The sequence below is a fragment of the Pleurodeles waltl genome, chromosome 1_2 (assembly GCF_031143425.1).
Source record: "Pleurodeles waltl isolate 20211129_DDA chromosome 1_2, aPleWal1.hap1.20221129, whole genome shotgun sequence".
Classification (NCBI taxonomy): domain Eukaryota; kingdom Metazoa; phylum Chordata; class Amphibia; order Caudata; family Salamandridae; genus Pleurodeles; species Pleurodeles waltl.
The window spans coordinates 798,539,032-798,561,247 of record NC_090437.1 but is presented as its reverse complement, the minus strand read 5'-3'; the positions used below and the strand labels follow the sequence as shown (position 1 = coordinate 798,561,247).

General features: G+C 48.1%; 1 protein-coding gene across 5 annotated transcripts in view; it reads left to right on the top strand.

The window, feature by feature from the left end:
* The window catches only part of NEK1 (NIMA related kinase 1), an 800,483-nt gene that overhangs the window by 485,173 nt on the left and 293,094 nt on the right, over positions 1 to 22,216 (top strand). For all 5 annotated transcript variants that reach the window (XM_069244156.1, XM_069244192.1, XM_069244183.1 and 2 more), the window contains one exon: positions 21,898 to 22,041. In XM_069244156.1, coding sequence (XP_069100257.1) covers positions 21,898 to 22,041 — 144 coding nt within the window. The remainder of the gene's footprint in view (positions 1 to 21,897; positions 22,042 to 22,216) is intronic.

The following is a 22,216-nucleotide window of genomic DNA, read 5'->3' as shown; positions in this document are numbered from 1 at the left end:
CCTTCCACTCCCCTGGATAAGGAATCCAAGAAGGTGGACCAACTTGGGAAGAAGATGTTTCTTCCTCCAACCTTGCATGACGGAGGATCACTTAGTCTTGCTCTGCGAGGAAGTTACAGCTCTCTTGGCCAAGGGAGTCATAGAAAGGGTCCCGATGTCAGAAGTAGGTAGTGGTTGTTATTCCCGCTACTTTCTGATTCCCAGAAAGAACAAGGGTCTTTGCTCTATTCTAGATTTGTGGCACGTCAGTCTCTTCCTCAAAATGGAGAAATTAAAAAATGCTTACTCTGGCTCCGGTCTTGTCTCCCCCAGAACAAGGAAACTGGATGGCAGCGTTGGACTTATTTTCACATCCCCATCCTGCCTGCACACAGGTGTTACTTGCGGTTCGAGGTATGCTCCCCATTCAGTCTAACCATTGCCCCTCGGATGTTCACCAAAACGATGGCTCTGATAGCAGCACATCTGTGCAGGTTAGGGGTTTCGGTCTTCCTTTACCTCAACGAGTGGCTGTTGAAGGCTCCTTCACCCCAGGCTGCCAACACCTACCCTCAGACTACGGCAAACCGCCTGCATTCGCTGGGGTTCACTATAAACGTGCCATAGTCACACCTAACTTCCTCTCAGACACTCCCTTTCATCTGAGCTTTTCTGGACACAGTGCAGTTTCTGGCTTATCCTCCTAAGCAGCGAGTCTAGGATATTCAGTTCATGATTCCAGTGTTTCGGCCTCTATCCTGGATTTTGGTAAGACAGACTCTGAGGCTGTTGGGCCTCCTAGCCTCCTAGCCTCCTGCATCATGTTAGTCAGACATGCCAGATGGCATATGAGAGCTATGCAGTGGGACCTCAAGTTCCAATGGGCACAGCGTCAGGGGAATCTTACCGACAGTTCAGATCTTGGAGGGAACTGTAAAAGATCTGCAGTGGTGGTTAATGAACTGCGATTGGGTCAGAGGCAGACTCCTCTCCCTTCCCCAATCGAATCTCACAGTAGTGACAGATGTGTCACTCTGGGGATGTGGCGGCTATGTGTAACAGTTGGAGATCAAAGGCCTCTCGTCTCCGGTGGAAAACGGACTCCATATCAACTTACTGGAGCTCTAGGCGACCCGACTGCATGGAAATCATTTCTTCCTGTTGTAAAAGGGAAGATGGTGCAGGTGTTTACTGACAACACCACACAATGTGGTACTGCAACAAGCAGGGCATTGTGGGGTTGTGAACCCTTTGTCAAGAGGCCCTGTGTATCTGGACATGACTGGAACAGCAGGGCATAACGTGGTTCAACTCCTGGCAGGTTCTCTGTACTCCAGGGCAGACAAACTCAGCTGTCGGTGCCTTGCAGATCAAGAGTAGTCTCTCCACCCGGTGATGGCACAAGGACTCTTTCAGCAGTGGGGAGAGCCATGATTAGATCTGTTTGCCTCCACAGAGAATGCTCGATGTCAGCAGTATTGCACGTTGGAGTTTCCAATGTCAGCACTCGCTCAGTGGCGCTTTTCGTCACGAGTGGAGTTCAGGCCTCCTTTATGCCTTTCTGCCCATACCACTTCTCCCCAGAGTTATCAAGAACGACTGGGCCCAAGTAATACTGGTGGCTCTGGACTGGGCATGGAGAGTCTGGTATTCCGAGCTTCTGAAAATGAGCATTGATCCTTCGATCAGGCTACCCCTTTGGGAAGATCTTCTGTTGCAGCAGCAGTAGAAGGTTCTCCACCAGAATCTGTCAACTCTGCGCCTTCATGCGTAGGCATAGAGCGCCGACAGTTGACAGCCTTCGTCCTTCCTCCCGAAGTCTGTAAAGTTATTCTCGCAGCCAGGCATTCCTCCACTAAGACTGTATACACCTGCTGTTGGAATCGTTTTGTAAATTATTGTACAGAAAGATCTATTGATCCCCTTTCTGCTTCTCTCTCTGACATTATTCTCTTTATCTTATTCCTTGCCCAGAAGGGTTATGCTTTGGGCATTCTCAAAGGCTGTCTTTCTGCCTTCTCAGCATACCTTTGGCTGCCTGATCAGCCTTCATTATTCAAATCACCTATTATACATACATAGGCATGCTTGTTCTATATATCGTAGGAACCAAGAAATTAATCCATCAGATCATGGGTTGGCTGAGGTCCAGTTTTAGGAAGCAAAAAGGGAGGGCCGATATGTCTGAAATTTTATTTTTAGACTGGGATGTCGTAGATGCATGACAGGATTTAACAATAAACCACAAAGACTGATTAGCTGGCACTGAATGGAGTATTGATACTAGCAGGTATTGTTATTCTTTGAGACCCTCACCCATTCGTTTGATGAGATGCTTCACCATTGGGTCTCATCCTTGTGCCCTAGAAACCAGGATGTTAACCTCAGTGGAGGGTGCATGTAGGAAGTTGGCTCTGTATATACTATTTCAAAGTGAGAGATAGTGTGCACAGAGTCTAAGGGTTCCCCTTAGAGGTTGATAGTGGCAAAATTAGATAATACTAATGCTCTATTTTGTGGTAGTGTGGTCAAGCAGTAGGCTTATCAGAGGGTAGTGTTAAGCATTTGTTGTACACACACAGGCAATAAATGAGGAACACACACTCAAAGACTTAACTCCAGGCCAATAGTTTTTATATAGAAAATATATTTTCTTAATTTATTTTAGAACCACAAGATTCAAGATTTGAGGTAAGTACATAAAATGCAAGGTACTTCACACATGTAAGTATAGAACTTTGATTTAAAACAGTAGTACACACAGTTTTGGTTAAAATGGCAATACGTTATTTTAAAAGTGGACACTGCATAAATCAACAGTTCCTGGGGGAGGTAAGTTTGGTTAGATTTCTCAGGTAAGTAAAGCACTTACACATTCAGTCTCCTGGGCATTGGCAGCCCGCTGTTGGGGGTTCAAGGCAACCCCAAAGCCAAAGCACCAGCAACACAGGGCCGGTCAGGTGCAGAGGACAAAGGAGGGCCCAAAACACATAGGCGCCTATGACGAACAGGGGTGCTCTGGTCCTAGTCTGCTTACAGGTAAGTGTCTGCGTCCTCGGGGAGCAGACCAGGGGGATTTTGTTGAGCACTGGGGGGGCCCACAAAACACACCCTCAGCTGCACGTGTCGGCCCGGTGCAGTAGGCAAAGTAGGCATCAGGTTTGCTATTGAAAGCAATGGAGTTACCCCGGGGTCACTTAGGCGATGCAGGCAGGGCACAGGGGGGCTTCTCCAGCCAGCCACCGACTGAGCTGGGATGAGGGGCGCCTGCTGGTCACTCCTGCACTGGAAGGTGGTTCCTCTCGGTCCTGGGGGCTACGGGTGCAGTACTTGGTCCAGGCGTCGGGTTCCTTGTTACCAGGCAGTTGCAGTCAGGGGGAGCCTCTGGATCCTCTCTGCAGGCGTTGCTGTGGAGGTGCAGGGGGGTCGACTCAGGGTACCCAAGTGGTCATAGTCGCCTGGGAGTTCTCTCTTCGGTGTTGGTTCTTTGGAGCTTGAGCCCGGGGCGTCGGGTGCAGAGTGTGAAGTCTCATGCTTCCGGCGGGAAGAGAGAGTTCTTTGAAAGTTGCTTTAAAGTTGCAAAGTTGTTGTAGTTTTTGAACAGTGCCGCTGTTCTTGGGAGTTTCTTGGTCCTTTGGGTTCAGGGCAGTCCTCTGAGTCCTCAGATGTCACTAGTTCCTGTCGTATGGGTCGCTGTGCAGGTTCTTTGAGTCTGGAGACAGGCCAGTAGGGCTGGGGCCAAGTCAGCTGTCGTCTCTGTCGTATCTGCGGGGCTTTCAGGTCAGCAGTCCTTTTTGTTGTTGTAGGTTGCAGGAATCTGCTTTCCTGGGTTCAGGGTAGCCCCTAAATACTAAATTTATGGGTGTGTTTAGGTCTGGGGGCAGTAGCCAATGGCTACTGTCCTGGAGAGTGGCTACACCCTCTTTGTACCTCCTCCCTGAGGGGAGGGAGGCATATCCCTATTCCTATTGGGGGGAATCCTCCAAACTCAAGATCGAGGATTTCTAAAGGCAGGGGTCACCTCAGCTCAGGGCACTTTAGGGGCTGTCCTGACTGGTGGGTGACTCCTCCTTGTTTTTCTCTTTATCTCCTCCAGCCTTGCCGCCAAATGGGGGGACTAGATGGGATGCCCTGGGGTGCTGTAACAAAAGGCATGAGCCTTTGAGGCTCACCGCCAGGTGTTACAGTTCCTGCAGAGGGAGGTGAGAAGCACCTCCACCCAGTACAGGCTTGGTTCCTGGCAACTGAGTGACAAAGGCACTCACCCCATGTGGACAGAAACTCGTCTGATTGTGACAGGCTGGTAGAAACTGGTCAGCCTAGCACTAGGAGTCGGACTGGTATTCAGGGGGCATCTCTAGGATGCCCTCTGGGCGTATTTTACAATAAATCATATGTGCATTTATTGTGCTGAGAAGTTTGATACCAAACTTCCCAGTTTTCAGTGTAGCCGTTATGGAATTGTGGAGTTTGTGTTTGACAAACTCCCAGACCATATACTCTTTATGGCTACCCTGCTCTTACAATGTCTGAGGTTTTGCTTAGACACTGTAGGGGCATAGTACGCATGCACTTATGCCCTCACCTGTGGTATAGTGCACCCTGCCTTAAGGCTGTAAGGCCTGCTAGAGGGGTGACTTACCTATGCCACGGGCAGTGAGATGTGGGCATGGCACTCTGAGGGGAGTGCCATGTCGACTTAGTCATTTTCTCCCCACCAGCACACACAAGCTGTGAGGCAGTTTGCATGTGCAGTGTGAGGGGTCCCCAGGGTGGCATAAGACATGCTGCAGCCCTTAGAGACCTTCCCTGGCAACAGGGCCCTTGGTACCAGGGGTACCATTTACAAGGGACTTATCTGTGTGCCAGGGCTGTGCTATTTGTGGGAGCAATGGTACAGTTTAGGGAAAGAACACTGGTGCTGGGGCCTGGTTAGCAGGGTCCCCGCACACTTTCAATCATAACTGGCATCAACAAAAAGGCAAAAACTCAGGGGCTAACCATGCCAAGGAAGGCATTTCCTTACAGCGCACTTTTACATTTCTTTTCAGGCTGATTTATGTGATAAAAATACCTAGGGGCTTCATTCTGCTCATCCCAAATAAGGAAAAATGCTAAAACGTATAGCCAAAACATTCAGTTAAAAAGTGGGACATAAAACACTGCACACTTAAGTGGACGAATTTTATCGTCAGTTGCCTAATAACTCTCACCCTATACCTACATATAATGGGTCTTTTTTTGGAGCAGACAGCTGATATGCTTCTGTAGTCACACACTGGAAAAAAAACACAGACCGATAGGAGAACATCCCCTGTCTGTAATTATTATGTCCGTAATGCAAAATGAGCCAGTTGCATCATCGCCTGCCCATATTTCCAACCAGTAGTTAATTACTTTATCAAGAGAACCATGTCCTGACAAACCTATGTATGCCCCTATGCGATTACAGTGACAGCACAACTGGCTTCCTGAGATGCAGTTGGCATCTGGGAGAATGTGTCTTGTGTGTGTCGCTAGTAGTGATGTATCACTTTTGTTCCCAGGATTATTGGTGGATGTATTTTGAAAACTGCTGTCTCTAGCCAGACAGCGGGGGGCTTTTTTCTAATTTTGTGTGAGATTCTGTTAGCAAAAAAGACCCCAAGACTCAATTTTTAAACACTTGTCTGTTATATCCAGAGACTGTATGATCATTATTATAGTACGTTAGCTAAACAGTCTCTCAGATGTTTATGATTCTTTTTGCAACGTGGTCAGTGCCTCTGCATCCTTTACTGTTTTCCTTCTACGTTGTTTTATTGTATATAAGATGCAACTAATATGGTGATGAGTATGCTCAACTATGTAGGCCAGTACTAGCGAATCTGATGACATTGTTGTGTTTTTTGTTGTTGTTGTGTGTTTGCACCAGAATATAATAAGGTATGTTCAACACTACTCATAATAGATGTTTTTAGTAACTCTTGGAATTTAAGTGGTTCCTTGGTATTTCATCATTTAGTCTTACAATGTTGGTTTTCAGGAGATACACCCACTGCTTTTCTCTTACCAGAAGAGTAATCAGAACCACTAGTAGAGCATATACATCACCATATTAGTTGCATCCTACATTCTGATAGAAACTTCTAGCTGCTAGTTCTTCTTCTTTTCAATATTCTGCAGGTGTCAAACTGGATCTGTAAACCTTTCAGTAGTACCTCTGTGTGCCGGTAGGTGGCACTGTGCGGCTCCGCACTTATGCTGTTCTGCTCCAGAAATTACATGTGGGGACTCAATAGGTACCACTCACCCGTGCTGACATAAGTTCCTTTCTTTCCACGTCACCAGAAGTGAATCCGGAGTTTTCTCCTCTCTCAGAGACACTTACCTCAGAAATTGTCTACATTTCATGGTGTGCACGAGAATGTCACCGCGAAAAATGACACGTTTGAAGCACTGTTGGGACTGTTGCAAACAAATGTCTGTAACAGATCCTTATCAGGTGTGCCTGCAGTCAAGTCACAACTCTAAGGCCTTCAGTCACTGCATGCTGGTGAACCCATAGGCCATATTGGACCACCAGGCAAACTCTCCATTACCAAACACAAGAAGACCCCACAACAAGACCAGTCTAAGTTGTGGTCCAAGTCGAAGGTTCAGTTCTTGTGCCATTCTTGCTCCTGAACTGGACAAAGTCATTCCAGAGGCTGGTATTGGTCGAGCTCGAAATCGTTGAATAAGCCCATGAAGAAGCATAAAAAAATTAAAGCAGGGCTTGATCCCTTATTGCTTCTCATGCTCACCTGAGGAGTTGATTTGGGGAATTATTCCGTAACTAGTTCCTGCACAACCAGAGTTTCCAGGGCCATCCACCACTCCAAAAGAGATTGAGGAGTTCTGCAAGGCTATGATCTAACTCTTCGGATCTTTGCTGACTCCCTGTGATGCACCTTTGAGTCCCAAGAAGCCAGGAGGCCTTTCATCTGGGGTATCTCCTGAAGGTTCACCCTCAGGGTCAGTTTAACACTCCAAGCCCATCATGAAGACTCCGATTCCAACCCAGCCTCTGGAGCCACGGTTCCTGGAACTTTGATGCTGAATCAATTTACACTGGGTGAGGAGATACCTCTGTCTCTCTGATTTAAAGTCCATGCCGGACTGACCTTGGCCGAAGCTGTGCCCGACCACTGTTGAGGCACTGCTTCCTCCATGTGATCTGCTGTCTCCACACAGGAGAACATATATCTTACATTCCCTTTTCAACACGGACCCAGGAAGCGATTATGAACCAGGTGATAAGTTTGCTCAGCAATATCATAAATAAGGACATTTGGTATGATGACTTGCTCCCTACCAGCCTGTAGCCCAAATGCTGCATCAGATCAGCTGATTCTTGGCCCTCGTTGATGCTGTACCCTTCATATTCACCAGCACATGTCGTTATTGTAGGGGCACTCATTAGTTTTGAAGTTTTCCACTGTAGTGATCTGGGGACTCACAGGAAACACAGCCAACATCTTCACCGCTTGGCAACATACCCCATACTTAATTTTAATGTCTTTAAATGATCTCTCAACACTTATTTGTATTGTTAAAATTTCTTATGATGTGTTTCTTGTTCCTAGCACCAAGCTGTTTCAATGTACTGGCACTAAATAAATAATAGAAATAACTCTTCTGGTGCCAATAGATTAATAACTAGGAATTGAGCCCTAGGATCATTATTCGCCTCCCAGAAGTGCATGAACGTTGTGAGGCAGAAAACAATACACTTCTAAAGAAATCTGAATCGCACCCAAATGTGAGGTGAATACAAGCTGAAGTTTGCTCAAATTAAAATGGACAGCAAGCCACTTTAGAATAGAATGATGACCTAACCAAAAGACGTACAATATAATGAATCATTCTCACAAGGTGGTCACACTGCATTACGTTTAATAGAAAGATTTTAGAATCTGCAGGTTGTATGTTTCTGATATATACTTCCAAACACATATTCCTCATCTTCTGAATATTCCCCAGGTGTCAGACTGGATCTGGAAATGTTTCTGCAGTACATTAGGCTGCTGGTAGGTGTTTGCCATGCAGCTCCGCAGTGATGCCGTTCCGCTCTGGAAATAATGTGCGGAGCCTATATAAGGGCCAATCCCACATGCTGATGTCTGTTCCTTTCTTTATGTGTCACCAGTGTGGATCATGAGCTTACCTCATTTCAGTGTGAGACCATTTTACCTCAAATGTTTTACAGTGTGCAAGGGAAGTGTTACCTCCCAAAATGACAGGTTTTAAACCTTTTAAGGACTGTCTCAAGCAGGTGTATGTGACCTATCCTCTTCAGGTTTGTCTGTGGTGCCTAAGGTCTAGTAATGACTAATGCTTTCAATGACAGCACATCAATGAACCTGAAAGCCTTTATGGCACCCCAAGGCAAAATTCTTTATCACCCAGCTCCACAGGACTCCATGTCATGTCTGGTCCAAGACAAAAGGTTGATCTCCTTTCCATTCACAAGTCAATCCAGAGGCATCCATGCAAGATTCTGCCTGTTCCCGCCACTGTCGCACTCCAGCGAAGGCGCTGGGATATTGCCATGCCTCTCAACCTCGCTCCTGTACTGGGATGACTTTGGAGCCCATCCTGCAATTTGTTCTGGCACAACCTGAGTTTTCTGGGCTGTCAGCAACACCAAAGCAGATCTAAGAGTTCTACAAGGCTATGCTCTGACTCTTCACATCTTTTCGGACTCTCTTTGGCAGACCTATGGGCTGCAAGGAGCTTAGAGTCCCTTCATCTCGGATACCACTGGTGGATTTGCCCTCAGTGCTAGTTGGATCCACTGAACACGTCACTGGGACTTTCTCGGCTCCTACACACCTCTGCCCACATGAACCATGCCAGTTCCCACTGTTTTGACACCGATACTGACTTCACTGGCTCCGCAGGATGAAGTGCCGTTGTGCTTGCCTGCTCCAGGTAGGTGCTGCTTCGACCCTGACCAAGGCATCGATTGGTTTGTGCAGAAACGCAACCTTTAACATTTGACCTGCCTAGTGTCCCATGTCTGGGTAGAGTCTGATACTGACTGTGATACAGGAGATGAAATTGGCAAACCCTACCAAGAAGAAACTTGGATGATGATCTCTGAGATGCTAGTGGTCTTGACACCTTACCTGATTATGGCATTCTCACATCCCTGGACCTGCCACCAAAGACATTGTGCTCTGGTCATATGGAGGGCAGCTGAAAACCAATGTCCTGACCTGAGTACTCTGGCTGTGGTAAACTACTACTGAGCCCCTACTTCCTTTTATTGAGGCACTCACTGATACCCTCACACGAGCCTAGACCAAACCTTGCACTGGTCCCCCATTTAGTCACCATATTGTGAAATGCTACAAACCTGCCCCTTGCTCTCCTACCATTTTGTCTCAGCACCTCTCCCCTGATAGCTTGACACCACTCAGACAAACCCATATATATTTCTGACTACTCCCTGGATAGGAAGCCCAAAAGAAGGGAGACCTTGGGGAAGCAGGTATTTTTTTCCACTAGTTTGGCTTCAGGGCAGTCAATGCCAGCTGCCTGCCTGGAATTTGGGGCCACATGTACGAAGGCTTTTTCACGTCGCAAACAACGAATCAGGCTGTTTGCGACATGCAAAATGCAGTTCCCCGTGTACCAACCCATTTTTGCGATTCAGTAAACTATTTACTAAATCGCAAAAAGGGCTTGCGACTCGCAATTAGGAAGGTGTGTTCCCTTCCTAATTGCAACTCGCAGTCCCATGTATGATTGTTTTGTGACCGCGAATGTGGTCGCAAAACAATTGCAGTTAGCACCAGTGTAGCACTGGTGCTAACCCATTTCCAAACGGGAAGGGGTCCCCATGGGACCTCTAACCCTTTGTGAATGTCAGTGTAAAAAACATTTCAGAGCACTGAAAAAATGAAACACAAAAGTGTCATTTTTTTGTTGTTTTTGAAATGCACCTCGTTTTCCTTTGAGGAAAACGGGCTGCATTTAAAAAAAATAAAAAATGAAACTGCTTTATTGAAAAGCAGTCACAGACATGGTGGTCTGCTGTCTCCAGCAGGCCACCATCCCTGTGACGGCCGCCATTTCTAAGGGGGTCGCAAAATGTGACCTACCTCATGAATAATCATGAGGTGGGCATTTACGACCCCCTTACAAATCGCTAATAGTGTCATTGACACTATACAACATTCGATTTTGCGAGTCGCAAATTGCAAGTCGCTCTGACTCACATTTTGCGTGTCGCAAAAACCAAAAGGTTGGTACATGTGACCCAAAGTTGCTTAAGCACTTCCTGGAGTCCCGGAAGACCTTTGCCCTGTCCTAACTCAAACCATACAGGGTGCCTGTCACAATTCCAGATTCATAACTTGTAGTGGCCTGAATACCACAGGCTTCTCTAGACTGTTTTTTCAAGCAGTGTCCAGTCGTCCTTTATGGACATGCCCTTTGACAAGACTTGCCTATTTGGGAACAAGGCAGATTTTGCTTTGGAGCTGTTCAAAGAGAGCCAGACCTCTGCACACTCCCTGGGCTTAAATGCCCTACCTCACAGCCACACCAGCTCTACTGTTTCTTTTCTTGTTTTGGGAGATGTACCACACACCGAATGCCACTCCAGCCTCAGTAAAGTGTCCTGCAGTTTCATGGCACCCACTGACCCTGCGATCAAAGACAAGTGCACCATTCAGTCTACTGACTCCCAGCCCCCCACAGCCTCACCTTCCAAATCCCTTTAGCGTGCAGTTAGTGGAGCACAGCCACCCGTTTGGACGCAGGATCCAACAATTCTTAACAGGTTGGCAGGCCTTAACACCGGACAGGTTGGTCTTGTAGCTTGTTCCGAAGATATATGCCTTATCCTTCATAACTACTCCACCACACCTTCTTCTGTCCCTCAGACGCCTTATGGAAGAGCATCTCCCACTCCTAGGGCAGGGAAGTAAAGCCTTTTTGGCAAAAAGGCGATTAGGAGGGTGCTTGCACCATAAATGGGTTGTGTTATTTCTTCTACTTTTTGGTGACACAGAAGAACGGAGACTTTCAACCTATTTTTGACCTGAAACCCTATGGTGCAGATGTCTGTGACAGACCTTCACCTGATTTGTCTTTGCTACTTGGAGCCAGGCTACGACTCCAGGACCTGTGAGGAATGCTGCTCGAACCCTGTGGCATTACATAAGGAGTGTCTGAAGCTTCTGGTCACTCGACATTGGACCGCTTTGTGACGCTCCGGATTCCGGTCACAAGGAATGTACTGGGACTGTTCACCAACCCCCCTCGAAGTTGGTCTTTGCGGTTGAAGTCATTGTCTGGTAAATCCCACAGAAAATCCAAGAAGTCCAAGCGCACTTTGACGTTTTTGCACCAATCCAAGACTTTGGATGAGGCATGGGAAAGTGTCACAGTTGGAGGCCCTGATCCTGCACGTCCTCCATGGAGGCTGTGGCTGGGTCCACTCTGCGCCTTCCAGAGCTTCCTGGAGCTGAAGCAACCCCCATCCAACTCAAGGTGTTTTATGATGCCATGCACATATATTTGGATCCAGCGGTCCCCATGGGTCACTGGGGAGGACCCTCTAGATTCTCCCCGGCAAGCTTGGTCTCAGCATCAGTTGGGCCCCTTGGATGCGATGATGGATCCGGAGTGAATCCACCCACAACACTGTAACTTCCTTCGGAACCTGCTCAAATGGCATTATTCCCTGAATTGCCATCGCCAATGGTGATGCCATCCTCATTGTCATATCGGGTTACGACGGAGCCGGAAGCGCAAAATCCGATGCCAACTTTGGCACCAGCCAGAACCAGATCTTCCAAGCTGGAACCAGTGCCGGATTGGAGACTAAGACAATTGGGCAGGGTCTCAGGACCTTTATGGTTTCCCTAACCCCCTTGATGAACCAGAGGGCAACTGGTATGAGGGACTGGCGGGTGCCACTTTTATGGATACCCCACCAGACAGTGGCTCGGCCTCTCCTCTTACTGTGGCTTTCTTTGCCATGGTGGTGCTAAGGTCCCAGACCTTCAGCTTCCCTTGTCTTGACAGAGGTGCTTCAGCCAGGATTTACCCCTCTGAACCCCCTCCTCCCATTCACTGAAGCCTTTGTGGATGTCTTGCACAGGACCTGAGCTAAATCCTCCACAGGGGCTCCTGTACACAGGACAATTGCCTGCCACCATCACCTCACTACTGTGGATGCAGCTTTTTCCACCCAGCCTTGTTGTCCAGGCCTCCACTTCCAAAGTTCTTCCTGGCACATTCCATACTACTCCACTGGATACAGAATCCAGGAGGGGAGATCCGTTTAGTAAGAGGATGTTCTCTTCCGCCAGCCAGGCACTGTAGTCAATGAACACAGCTTGCCGTTTGTGCCGATACACCCATATGCTCTAAAACTTGGTTGGGCATGTGCTGTCAAGTTCACAGAGGAGGCCCAAGCCATGCTGATCCAGGCTGTTGTTGATGCAGAGAAGTTCGCTATATGCTGCGGAGTGGATATGACCGAATTGCTAGTTAGAGCGATTGCATTGGCAGTGGTACTCACACCTGGCTGAGGTTGACTGACTTTCAGGGGATGTCCAAGCTTGCACACATTTTTCCTCAGACTTTCCATTGCCAGCCCCAGTCCACCTTTCACCCCTTCCGAGGCTATAGGAGGGGTTAACATCGGTGCCCATTCTTTCCAAGGCCAGCAGGCTCCCCAGTCGTTTTCTGGCTGAGGACGTGGTTCCAACAGATCCCGTGGGACAGTCAGTCAGAGGTCGTTCCACTCTACCACCCCCGGCAGCCACAGCCTCCAAAACTCATTAGTTTGCCTTCAATCATTCAAACATTTATAGAGCGCAGCAAATCACCAGTGAGAGTCTTGTGGTGCTGGAGCTGAATGCTGCTGTGTGGAGGAAGGATCATTCAAACATCCAGGTCTTTAATTCTCTTCTGAATTGCTGAAGCAACAGTACGTCCTGAGGTGTGGGGGGGGGGCAATGTTCCAGGCCTTGGCTGCCAAGTGGGAGAAGGGGTGTCCTCCGCTGTTGCCTCGACTGATCCGTGGGTTGTCTGTGAGGGAGAGGGAAGCTGATCATAGGTGTCTGGTTGGTTGGTGGAAGGTCAGGTGTTTGTTTATGTATGCTGGTCTTTCGTTATGCAGGGCCTTGTAGGCATGGGTCAGCATTTTGAACTGGCATCTCTTCTGAATCGGGAGCCGGTGTAGTTTTTTGAGATGGGGTGTGATGTGGGTCCTTCTGGGGAGGTCGAATATGATTCCTGCCGCTGAGTTCTGTATTGTTTAGAGTCTCTTCAGGAGGCATGCTGTGATTCCTGTGTGGAGTATGTTTCCGTAGTCCAGTATGCTGGTGATGGGGGATGTCTGCTGGGGGTCACCTGAAGATCTTGCAGAGCATGCAGAGTGTGAAAGCAGGCAGATGAGACTGCGTTGACTTGTTTCCTCATGGATAGCTTGCTATCCAGGATGATGCCGAGGTTGCTGTTGTGGTCTGATTGGGAAAGAGGTGTGCTGAGCTCCCCGGGCCACCATGTGTCCGTCAATGGAGAGGTGGTGTTCCCAAAGATTCAGTTTTTTCGATGTTGAGTTTGAGACAGTTGTCCATCATCCACTCGTCCATCATGCATCTGTGGAAGTTGGCTTTTGTGCTGGAGGGCTCTTCGGACAGTGAGAGGGTGAGCTGTGTGTCGTCAACGTAGGAGATGATGTTAAGTCTGTGTGATCTGACGGTGACAGCCAGGGGGTTCATGTGGTGTTGAAGAGGTTCGGGCTGAGGGACAATCCTTGGAGGACTACATAAATGATCTTCTTGGACTCTGAGATGAACAGTGAGACTAATCCTTTTGGGTTCTGCTGGTGAGGTACGAGGCAATCCATTTGAGGATATTTCCTTGAATCCTGATGTGGTGGAGTTGATCAGGATGTTGTGGAATACTGTGTCAAACTCAGCCAACATGTCAAGAAGGATGAGAGCTGCTGTTTCCCCACAGTCCAGGAGGGCTCTGATGTCATCTGTAGCTGCAATCAACGCTGTCTCGGTGCTATGGTTATTTCTAAATCCAGACTGAGAGGGGTCTAGGAGGTTGTGGTCTTCTAGGTGTTGGGTGAGTTGCTGGTTGATACCTTTCCTGAGGACTTTTGCTGGATAGGGGAGCAGAGAGATGGGCTAGTAGTTCTTCATTTTGACTGAGTCTGCAAATGTTTTTTTCAGGAGGGCCACACTTCAGCATGCTTCCAGACTTCTGGAAAGGAGGCCAGGGTGATGGAGGTCCTTCCTGAGCTCGTTGCCAATTGTCTTGCTTCTGAGGTTGAAGACGTGGTGATGGCAAGGGCCATGGGTGCTCCCAGAGTTCATGATGGAGATAGTGTTTTGCGTGGTGAGGAATTCCTTTTGGGTGAGAAGGTGTTAGGGGTTCATGTTTGTGCTTGCTTGGTTGATGCTGTCTGCGGCACAGGGTTGGCATTCGAAGTTTTCATAGATAGCCATAACCTGGTCATGGAAGAAGTCCGCAAGGTTGTTGTACAGTTCCTGGGAGGGAGTGATTTCATTCTCGGTGGCTGCAGGATTGGTGAACTCCTTCACTATGGCAAAGAGTTCTCTTCTGTGGTTTGTGCTGGCTTTGATGTGGTCTGCTAGTACATTCTTCTTGGTTTCGGAGGCAGTGGTACTGGTTGAGGGCAGTCCTGAAGGTGGTATGGTCTGTTTTTTTGCTGATGCGCCACTTCCTTTCAAGTTGTCAGCCATTCCATTTGGTGGAGTGCAGTTTGTCAGTGAATCAGCTTGCTCTTTTGCTTTGTTTTTCGACCTTGGCTGTCTTTACGGGGGTTAATGATGGTGCATTCTGGGATCCACTGGGAAAAGCTCTTTGCTGCTTGTTCAGGGTCATGTAGAGTCTGGGTGGTGGAAGCTGAGAGTGTTGTTCTACTGGCCTTCTGATACCTTTTTCCTGTTTTTTTTTTTTGCATGGATCTGGGGGGTGCAGTGCTGGAGTAAGTGGGTCCGTAGATGAAGTGTATACTGTGGTGGTCAGACCAGGTTGAGTGGTGTGGTGTGGATTTACCTGACTGTCGCTGGAGGTGAAGATTGGGCCAAGCTTGTGTCCTGCGATGTGGGTAGGGTCAGTGCCGAGCTGCTTGAGGCCGATGTTACTTAAGCTTTCCAAGAGGTCGGTGGAGTGGCTGGGTTGTATGAGTCACCTCATACAATCTCAGGCACACAGTGGGTGGCAGGATAGACCACCACCTCCCTCTCTGGAAGTCCATAAAATCGGACAAGTGGGTTCTTCTAATTGTTCAGTGTGTTTACTCCATCCCCTTCCTCGAAACTCCACCGCCCATGCCACCTTCTTTTGATTGGCTGAAGGAGGAGTACCTCTCCCTGCTTTGTCAGGAAGGACAGGCTATCTTGGCCAAAGAAGCTATTGAGAGGGTGCCGGAATCAGAAATAGCTTGTGGTCGCTATCCCTGCTACTTTTTGGTGCCCAGAAAGGACAGAGGCATCTGTTCTATTCCTGACCTCTGCCTTCTCAGAAAAGTTTCCAAAATACTTTTTAAAGAATGAGAAATTCAAGATGCTCACGTTGGCTCAGGTTCTGTCTGTCCTCGATCCTGGATACTGGATGGTACAGTTGGACTTTAAGGATGCCTACTTCCATATCCCCATCCTGCCTGCCCACAGACCTTACCTGTGGTTCATAGTGGACCACAAGCATTATCATTTTGCTGTGCCCCCCCTTTGGCCTTACCAGCGTCCCTTGGGTGTTCACCCAAGTGATGGTGGTGATAGCATCATATCTGCAGAGGTTGGGGTTCCAGTCTTCCCCCTACTTCGATCACTGGCTGCTGAAAGCGAGCTAACACCAGGCGGTCGTCTCCCACCTCCAGACTACGAATCACCTCCTGCATTCATTGGGGTTCACTGTAAAAGTTCCAGAGTCACACCTGACTCCCTCTCGAATGCTCCCTTTCATCAGGGCATTTCTGTATACAGTGCAGTATAGGAAAGTACCATCTTTCTAGCATAGTTACCCCCACTTTTTGCCTGATGTCAGTGTGTTTAGACTGTAGTTCACTGGGTAACCTGCTGACCAGAACCTCGGTGTCCGTGCTTTCTTCTCTAAATTTGGTTACTGGTAAACTTTTTACACCCACAATTGGCATAGTGGTGCACCAATGTAAGTCCCTAGTATATGGTACCTAGATACCCAGGGCAGTGGTACACTTGGGGACCCCAATGAGCTGCAGCATGTATGGGAGCCCATGTAAACTGTGCCTGAAGGCCTGCCTTTGCAGCCTGTGTGAAATGGTGCATGCACCTTTCACTTAGGATATAAAGTTTGCCTCATATCCTTGTCACTGCACTTAGACACTGTAAGTCACCCCTCTGGTAGGCCCTTCAGCTCAAGGGCAGAGTGCAAGTCCCTAAGTGTAAGGGTATCCTTGCATGAGCAGGATACCCCTATAAACCCCAGACTACATTCCCTGGGCTTTGTAAGTGCGGCAAAGCCTTCTTACGGTATGTAGTGGACACTGGTCAATACAAGTGGTCCAACTACATAATGGCTTCTCCGAACCTAGGCATGTTTGGTATAAAACATGTTGGAATCATGCAACTTCACTGATTCCAGTGCTAGTTGCATGATTCCCTGTACTCCGGGGGTTATAGTATCCCCCAGTTCTGCCTGTGCAGCCTTATGGGGTCTGACTGCCAGCCCATGCTGCTGCCGACCCCAGACACTGTTCTGCCCTACTGCTGGTGAGCCTGGCTCTGGCAGAGGAACGCAGAACAAATGATTTCCTATAAGGGAAAAGTGTGACCACCTACTACCCCTATGTATTTGGTGTCTGAGGGCTGGGGTGGGGAGGCCTGCGTGCGCCACCAGACTGATTTGAAAGGCACATTTGGTACCCTCTGCATAATCCGGCTTGCATCGGTTTGGTACGAAACTGCACAAAGGACAGGGCAGTGACCACCCCTCTGTCCAGCTCTTTCCCTAGCTCTGCCAGTTGGCCACTTGATTCTGCCATCTTGAGAATAAGATATGCAGAGGCCTCTGGGAGCATCTGACTGGTTAGGCCAGGTAGATGATGTCCCTTACCCCCTCTGATACATAGGTCACCCCAGAGAGTGACCAACCCGTTTTAAGGGTTACTTAAGGGCTCCCCCGCAGATGGGTCCTCTGATTCATCTAGCAGGACATCATCTGCTCCTGGCCTCTGGAACCGCTGCTGGTCTGCTTTGGAACCAAAACAAGTCTGGTTCTGGTGGGAAGGCTCCCATTGCAACATTGTTTCTCCGGATCCTGCAAGAACTCTGCAACATCCAAGGCTGTGCATCCTCCAGGGTCACAAGGACTCTATTTGCACCTGGAATCACAAAGGAATCTCTCTTGGAGTGAAGGAGTCACTCCCCTGCAACCGCAGGCACCTCAAGACCACGTTGACAGGCTGGTGGGGGTCTGTTGTCTATCGGACATCGAAAGGCTCTGCATCACAGGTGGTTGGTCTGTGGCCTCCTCTGGATCCTGCTTGACTTATGACCAACTTGGGAGACTGTGGGCTCCTGCTTCTGCCACTGGACTTGAACCTCTGTGCTTCGCAACTGTTGCTCTTGCCAAGGCTTGTTGACTCTTCCTCCAGGAAATCTTCAGGCACCAAGAAGCCCTGGCCTCCAGCATTCGCAGTTCAAGGCCCCTGTACCTCAGCTCCTGCAACGTGGGACTTCTGTTTTGTTCTGCTGTTGAGGCCTCCTTGTGACTCCCTGTGTCCATCGTCTGTGGGTCAGTCGTGGGGCTTCAACAACTTTTACTGGCCTTTTCGCATGATGAGGGCCAGCCCTGACTCCCCCCTCAAGGGTGTAGAGTGCTCTGGACCTTGCGGTCCCCAAAACTTTGCAAATACCTCTTCAGCTCCTGTTTGCATTTGCCAGTGCTTGTTTGTGGCCTCGCTGGTCACTGACCCTCCTGCAATCCGGCAACCATTGAGGAACAGCTTCTAGGTGACTCCAAGGACCTTCTGCAGCTCATGGACCCCGCAGCTGGACTTCTACCTCCACCGACCTGCAGGAGGGTGGGCATTGCCACCTGGGCACCTCCAAGGGTGCTAGACTCTAGCCCCTTCCTTTTCAAGTCCTCCACACCCGGAACCCATCCCTGGGTTCCATCGGCCTGGTCCACGGGTCGCGATAGCAGCTGGACAGTCTGAGGCTTCCATTGACTTCAGTGAGAGTCCCTTCTCCCTCTTCATCTGGGTCCCCTGGTGTAGGTAAACCTGTCTTCTGGTTATCCCCAGGTGGGGGCACTCTCCAACCTTCCTCTTGTTTGTTGGTTTCTCCGGGGTCCACTGGGAAGGGTCCTGAAGCACACAAACTCCAACCACTACTTCCTTATGTTAGTCTATGCAAACACTGAGTAGGTAACCACTCTGCACCTGGTTGCTGGGAGGACTTACCATACTTATCTTAGGTTTTATATCTACCCCCAACCCCTAGCTAACTACCCCAATTAACTTGGTTGGGTTCACTGTTTCACATTCCACTTACTTAGTATATGGTTTGCCCCCCACTCGCCCATAGGGTCCTGTATATTTTATGGTATTTCTGCTTGTTATTTTGTGTATATATTGTGTGTAGATATCTTCTCAATGCTCTACCACTAGCCTAGTAGTATTGCTGTAATAAAGACGCCTTCATTTTTGCAACACTTGTGTGGTTCTTTCTTGTGAGTGAGTTACTGTTTGAGTACTGTTGTATTGCAAGTGGTTTGCATTCCTTCTGGATAAGCTTTGGCTGCTCGCCTTGGCTACCCTTAGAGAGCTTTTGCTATCTGGGAACCTATTCGTTATCACTAAGGGTTGCCTAGACTCAGTATAGGGTGCCATACCATAGGTCTATACCATAAACTGAGCCCGCCTCCTACATGCTGTTTAGGACCTGTCCTTTGGAACGGCGAGTCAAGGATAGTCAGGCAGTAATTCTGATTTTTCAGCCTCTATACTGGATTTCGGTGAGACTTAGTCTGAGGCTGCTGGGTCTCATCTCCTACATTATCCTGGTGGTGACACACGCCTATTGATATACGTGGGCTCTCAATGGGACCTGAAGCCCCAGTGGGTGGGGGAATCTCTCCGATCTGGTCCAGATATCAGAGGGGCCTGCAAAAGGCCTTCAGTGGTGGCTGACGAACCAAGATTAAGACAGCAGCCGACCCCTCTCCCTTCCCTACCCACTAACAGTGGTGACAGTTGTATCAATCCTGGGCTGTGTCAGCCATCTGGGAGAATTGGAGATCAGAGGACTCTGATCTCCAGCGGAGTCTCCACTCCAGATCAATCTGTTGGAGCTGAGAGCAATCTGGCATTGAAAACCTTTATTTCTTCCATAAATGGGAGGCTAGTACACATGTTTATTGACAACACCCACTGCCATGTGGTACTGTAACAAGAATGGCAGGATGGCGTTGTGGACCTATGTAAAGTGGCCCTGTGTCTCTGGACATGACTGGAGCGTCAGTATATTTTCCTGGTTGTTCAGCATTTGACGGGATCTTTAAATGCAGAGTAGACAAATTCAGCAGTCCATGCCTAGCGAATCACGAATAGTGTCTCCATCTGGATGTGGTGCAAGGACTCTTCTCCTTTAGCAGTGGGGAGACCCTTTTGTTTAGATATATTTGCCATAACAGAGAACAAGCAATGTCAGCACTTCCAAAGCAACTCTCACTTGGAGATGCTTTTTGTCTCAAATGGAGATCAGGTCTCCTACACTCCCAGCGAGGTAGCTCCTGCGCAGAGTACTGAAGAAGATCAAAAACGACCTGGCTCAAGTCAGTCTTGTGGCACCACATTTGGCACAGAGATTTTGGGATCAAGAACTCCTGAGCATCAGTCCTCCGATCAGGGTTCCGGAAGGATCTTATGCCGCAGGACATGGTCTTGCACACAACCAAACATATGCTCCGTCTTCATGCGTGTAGATTAAGCAGCGTCAACTCAAAGTCTTTTACCTCCCTCTGGAAGTCTTTGATTTTATTCTGTGAGTTATTCCTCAACTAAGACTAGATATGCCTGCCGTACAGTGGACACATTTGTGGCATGATACACCTCTGTTCTTTCTTTAGCCCGGCAAGGCATTGCTTTAGGCACAATTAAAGGCTATCTACCAAAAGTTGTCACACCCTTTCACGTAGGTCAGAATATCACACCGCCTATTTTCTTTTCTCCGCCTTATCCTTCCAAGGAAGGGAAGGGACTCCACCTCTGGACCCCAGACACTTTTTGTTCTGCTTTGTACCAGAGAATTCTGGGTGGATGATCTGTTCTTCATTGGTTATGTCAGGTGAAAAGAGGTAAAAGTTGTGCAGAAATGGACCGTCTCACGATGGATTTTGTTTAGCATACAAATCTGCTACACATTGGCCCACAATCAACCCTTTGAGGGCTTGCTTGCTCATTACACTAGAGCCAAGTCTGCGACCAGTGCATTAATTTGCAGAGTCCCTGTCCCGGATAACTGTCAGGCTCCAACATGGGCATCTCTGCACAGTTTATTAAGCATTACTGCCTGGACTGTCAAGTCTGTTGTGATGGGTATTTTGCCCATTCGGTCCTACGGGATAGCTTTGTATCTATTCTAAAGTAATGACTCTGTGGCAAAATTCTCTATCAGGTGAACAAGTTACTTACCTTCGGTAATGCCTTGTCAAGTAAGCCTCTATCTCGCTGCAGGTTCCTTACCAACTGACCCATCCTCCCCGCTCTCCGAACAGATTTTTCTCTGTAGTGTGACCCCTATGAAGTCCCTAGTAGCATCACACTGGTATATCAGCAGACTTCGTGGCTCTGTGCTTCCTGAAATGTCATAAGTAGCTGGGTGGTGCTTATATAGGCCCCCATATGCCACTTCGAGCGTGGACAATGGCGATGCTGCAGATACGGAGCTGACCAATGTCACCAACTGCCACTCATGGGTACTGCTTAAAAAGTTTCTGGATTCAGTCGGGCACTTGGGGAATAGTCTAAGGTAAGGAATCTGCAGCTAATTCGAGCCTCTACTGGACAAGGCGTTATCAAAGCTAGGTAACTTCTTCCTCAGAGCCATTATGGGCATGGATCGGTTTTGTGTCTTTCCTCTGAAAAAGAGAGCCCAAGACATTCAGGGTATGATCCTGATCTTTCAGCCTCTATCCTGGATTACAGTATGGTTGACTGTGAGGCTGCTGGGGACTGATGGCACCAAAGGATCCTCTCCGACCACGTCCACATTTCAGCAACAGCTGAATGCTTTTGGCCTTCCTCCAGAGGTGGTTGATGTCATCTTGGCAACCAGGCATCTTTCGACAATTACAGTATACATTTTCGGTTGGGACACATTTGTGGCTTGGTGCAGCACACTTCCCCCTCCAGGCAAAGTTATCTGATGTTTTGTTGTTTGTTTTTTCTCTTGCCCAGCGAGGTTTAGCTCTGATCATAGTTAACGGGTATCTTTCGGCCTTTTTGTGGTTTTAGGATCAGCCCTCATTATTTAAATCACCTTCTATGAAGCGTTTTTGCAAAGGCAGACAACATATGTTTCCTCCCTTCCCTTTGCCATGTCAGAGTGGGGCCTTGGTCCTTACATTTTAATGTGCACTCCCTTTGAGGCACTTTACAGCTATCCTTTGTGACTTTGGTATAGAGGTAGGCTTGCCCAGCATGCTTGCGAACAGGACAGTCAGAAAGCAGAAAATATATATTTAAACCTGATATAGGTGCTACAAGACGTTTTGCAAAAGACTAAAATGTATTGTTAATGGATTACTGTAAACCTAGTCAGTTCCGAAAGCAGCAGTACTTTTAATTTTGAGTTCTGTTTCTGTTTTATGGCATGTATGACCAAGATAGAAACTATTATTGTTTTACAGACACAAATGTTGAGGAGGTTATGAAAGTAGATCTTGGCGAACCCCAGAGAAGAGTTTGGAAAAAAAGCCCTGCAAATTCTCTATTGAAGGCTCTTGGTGAAGCGGAAATACAGTGTCAGACTGCAACTCTGCTTATCTCAAGTGGTAAGTAGTAACATACATGCTAACATTTCATTTTAATAAACATCAGATTCTTATGCCCAGGGCAGCACAAGTTTCAAAATGTGGAGCACTATTCAAGTTGCATTTTACCTCCTCCTTGTATTATCTACTCATATTATTCAAATGTGTTTAACTTGTTCTATGCAGTCTAACCAAG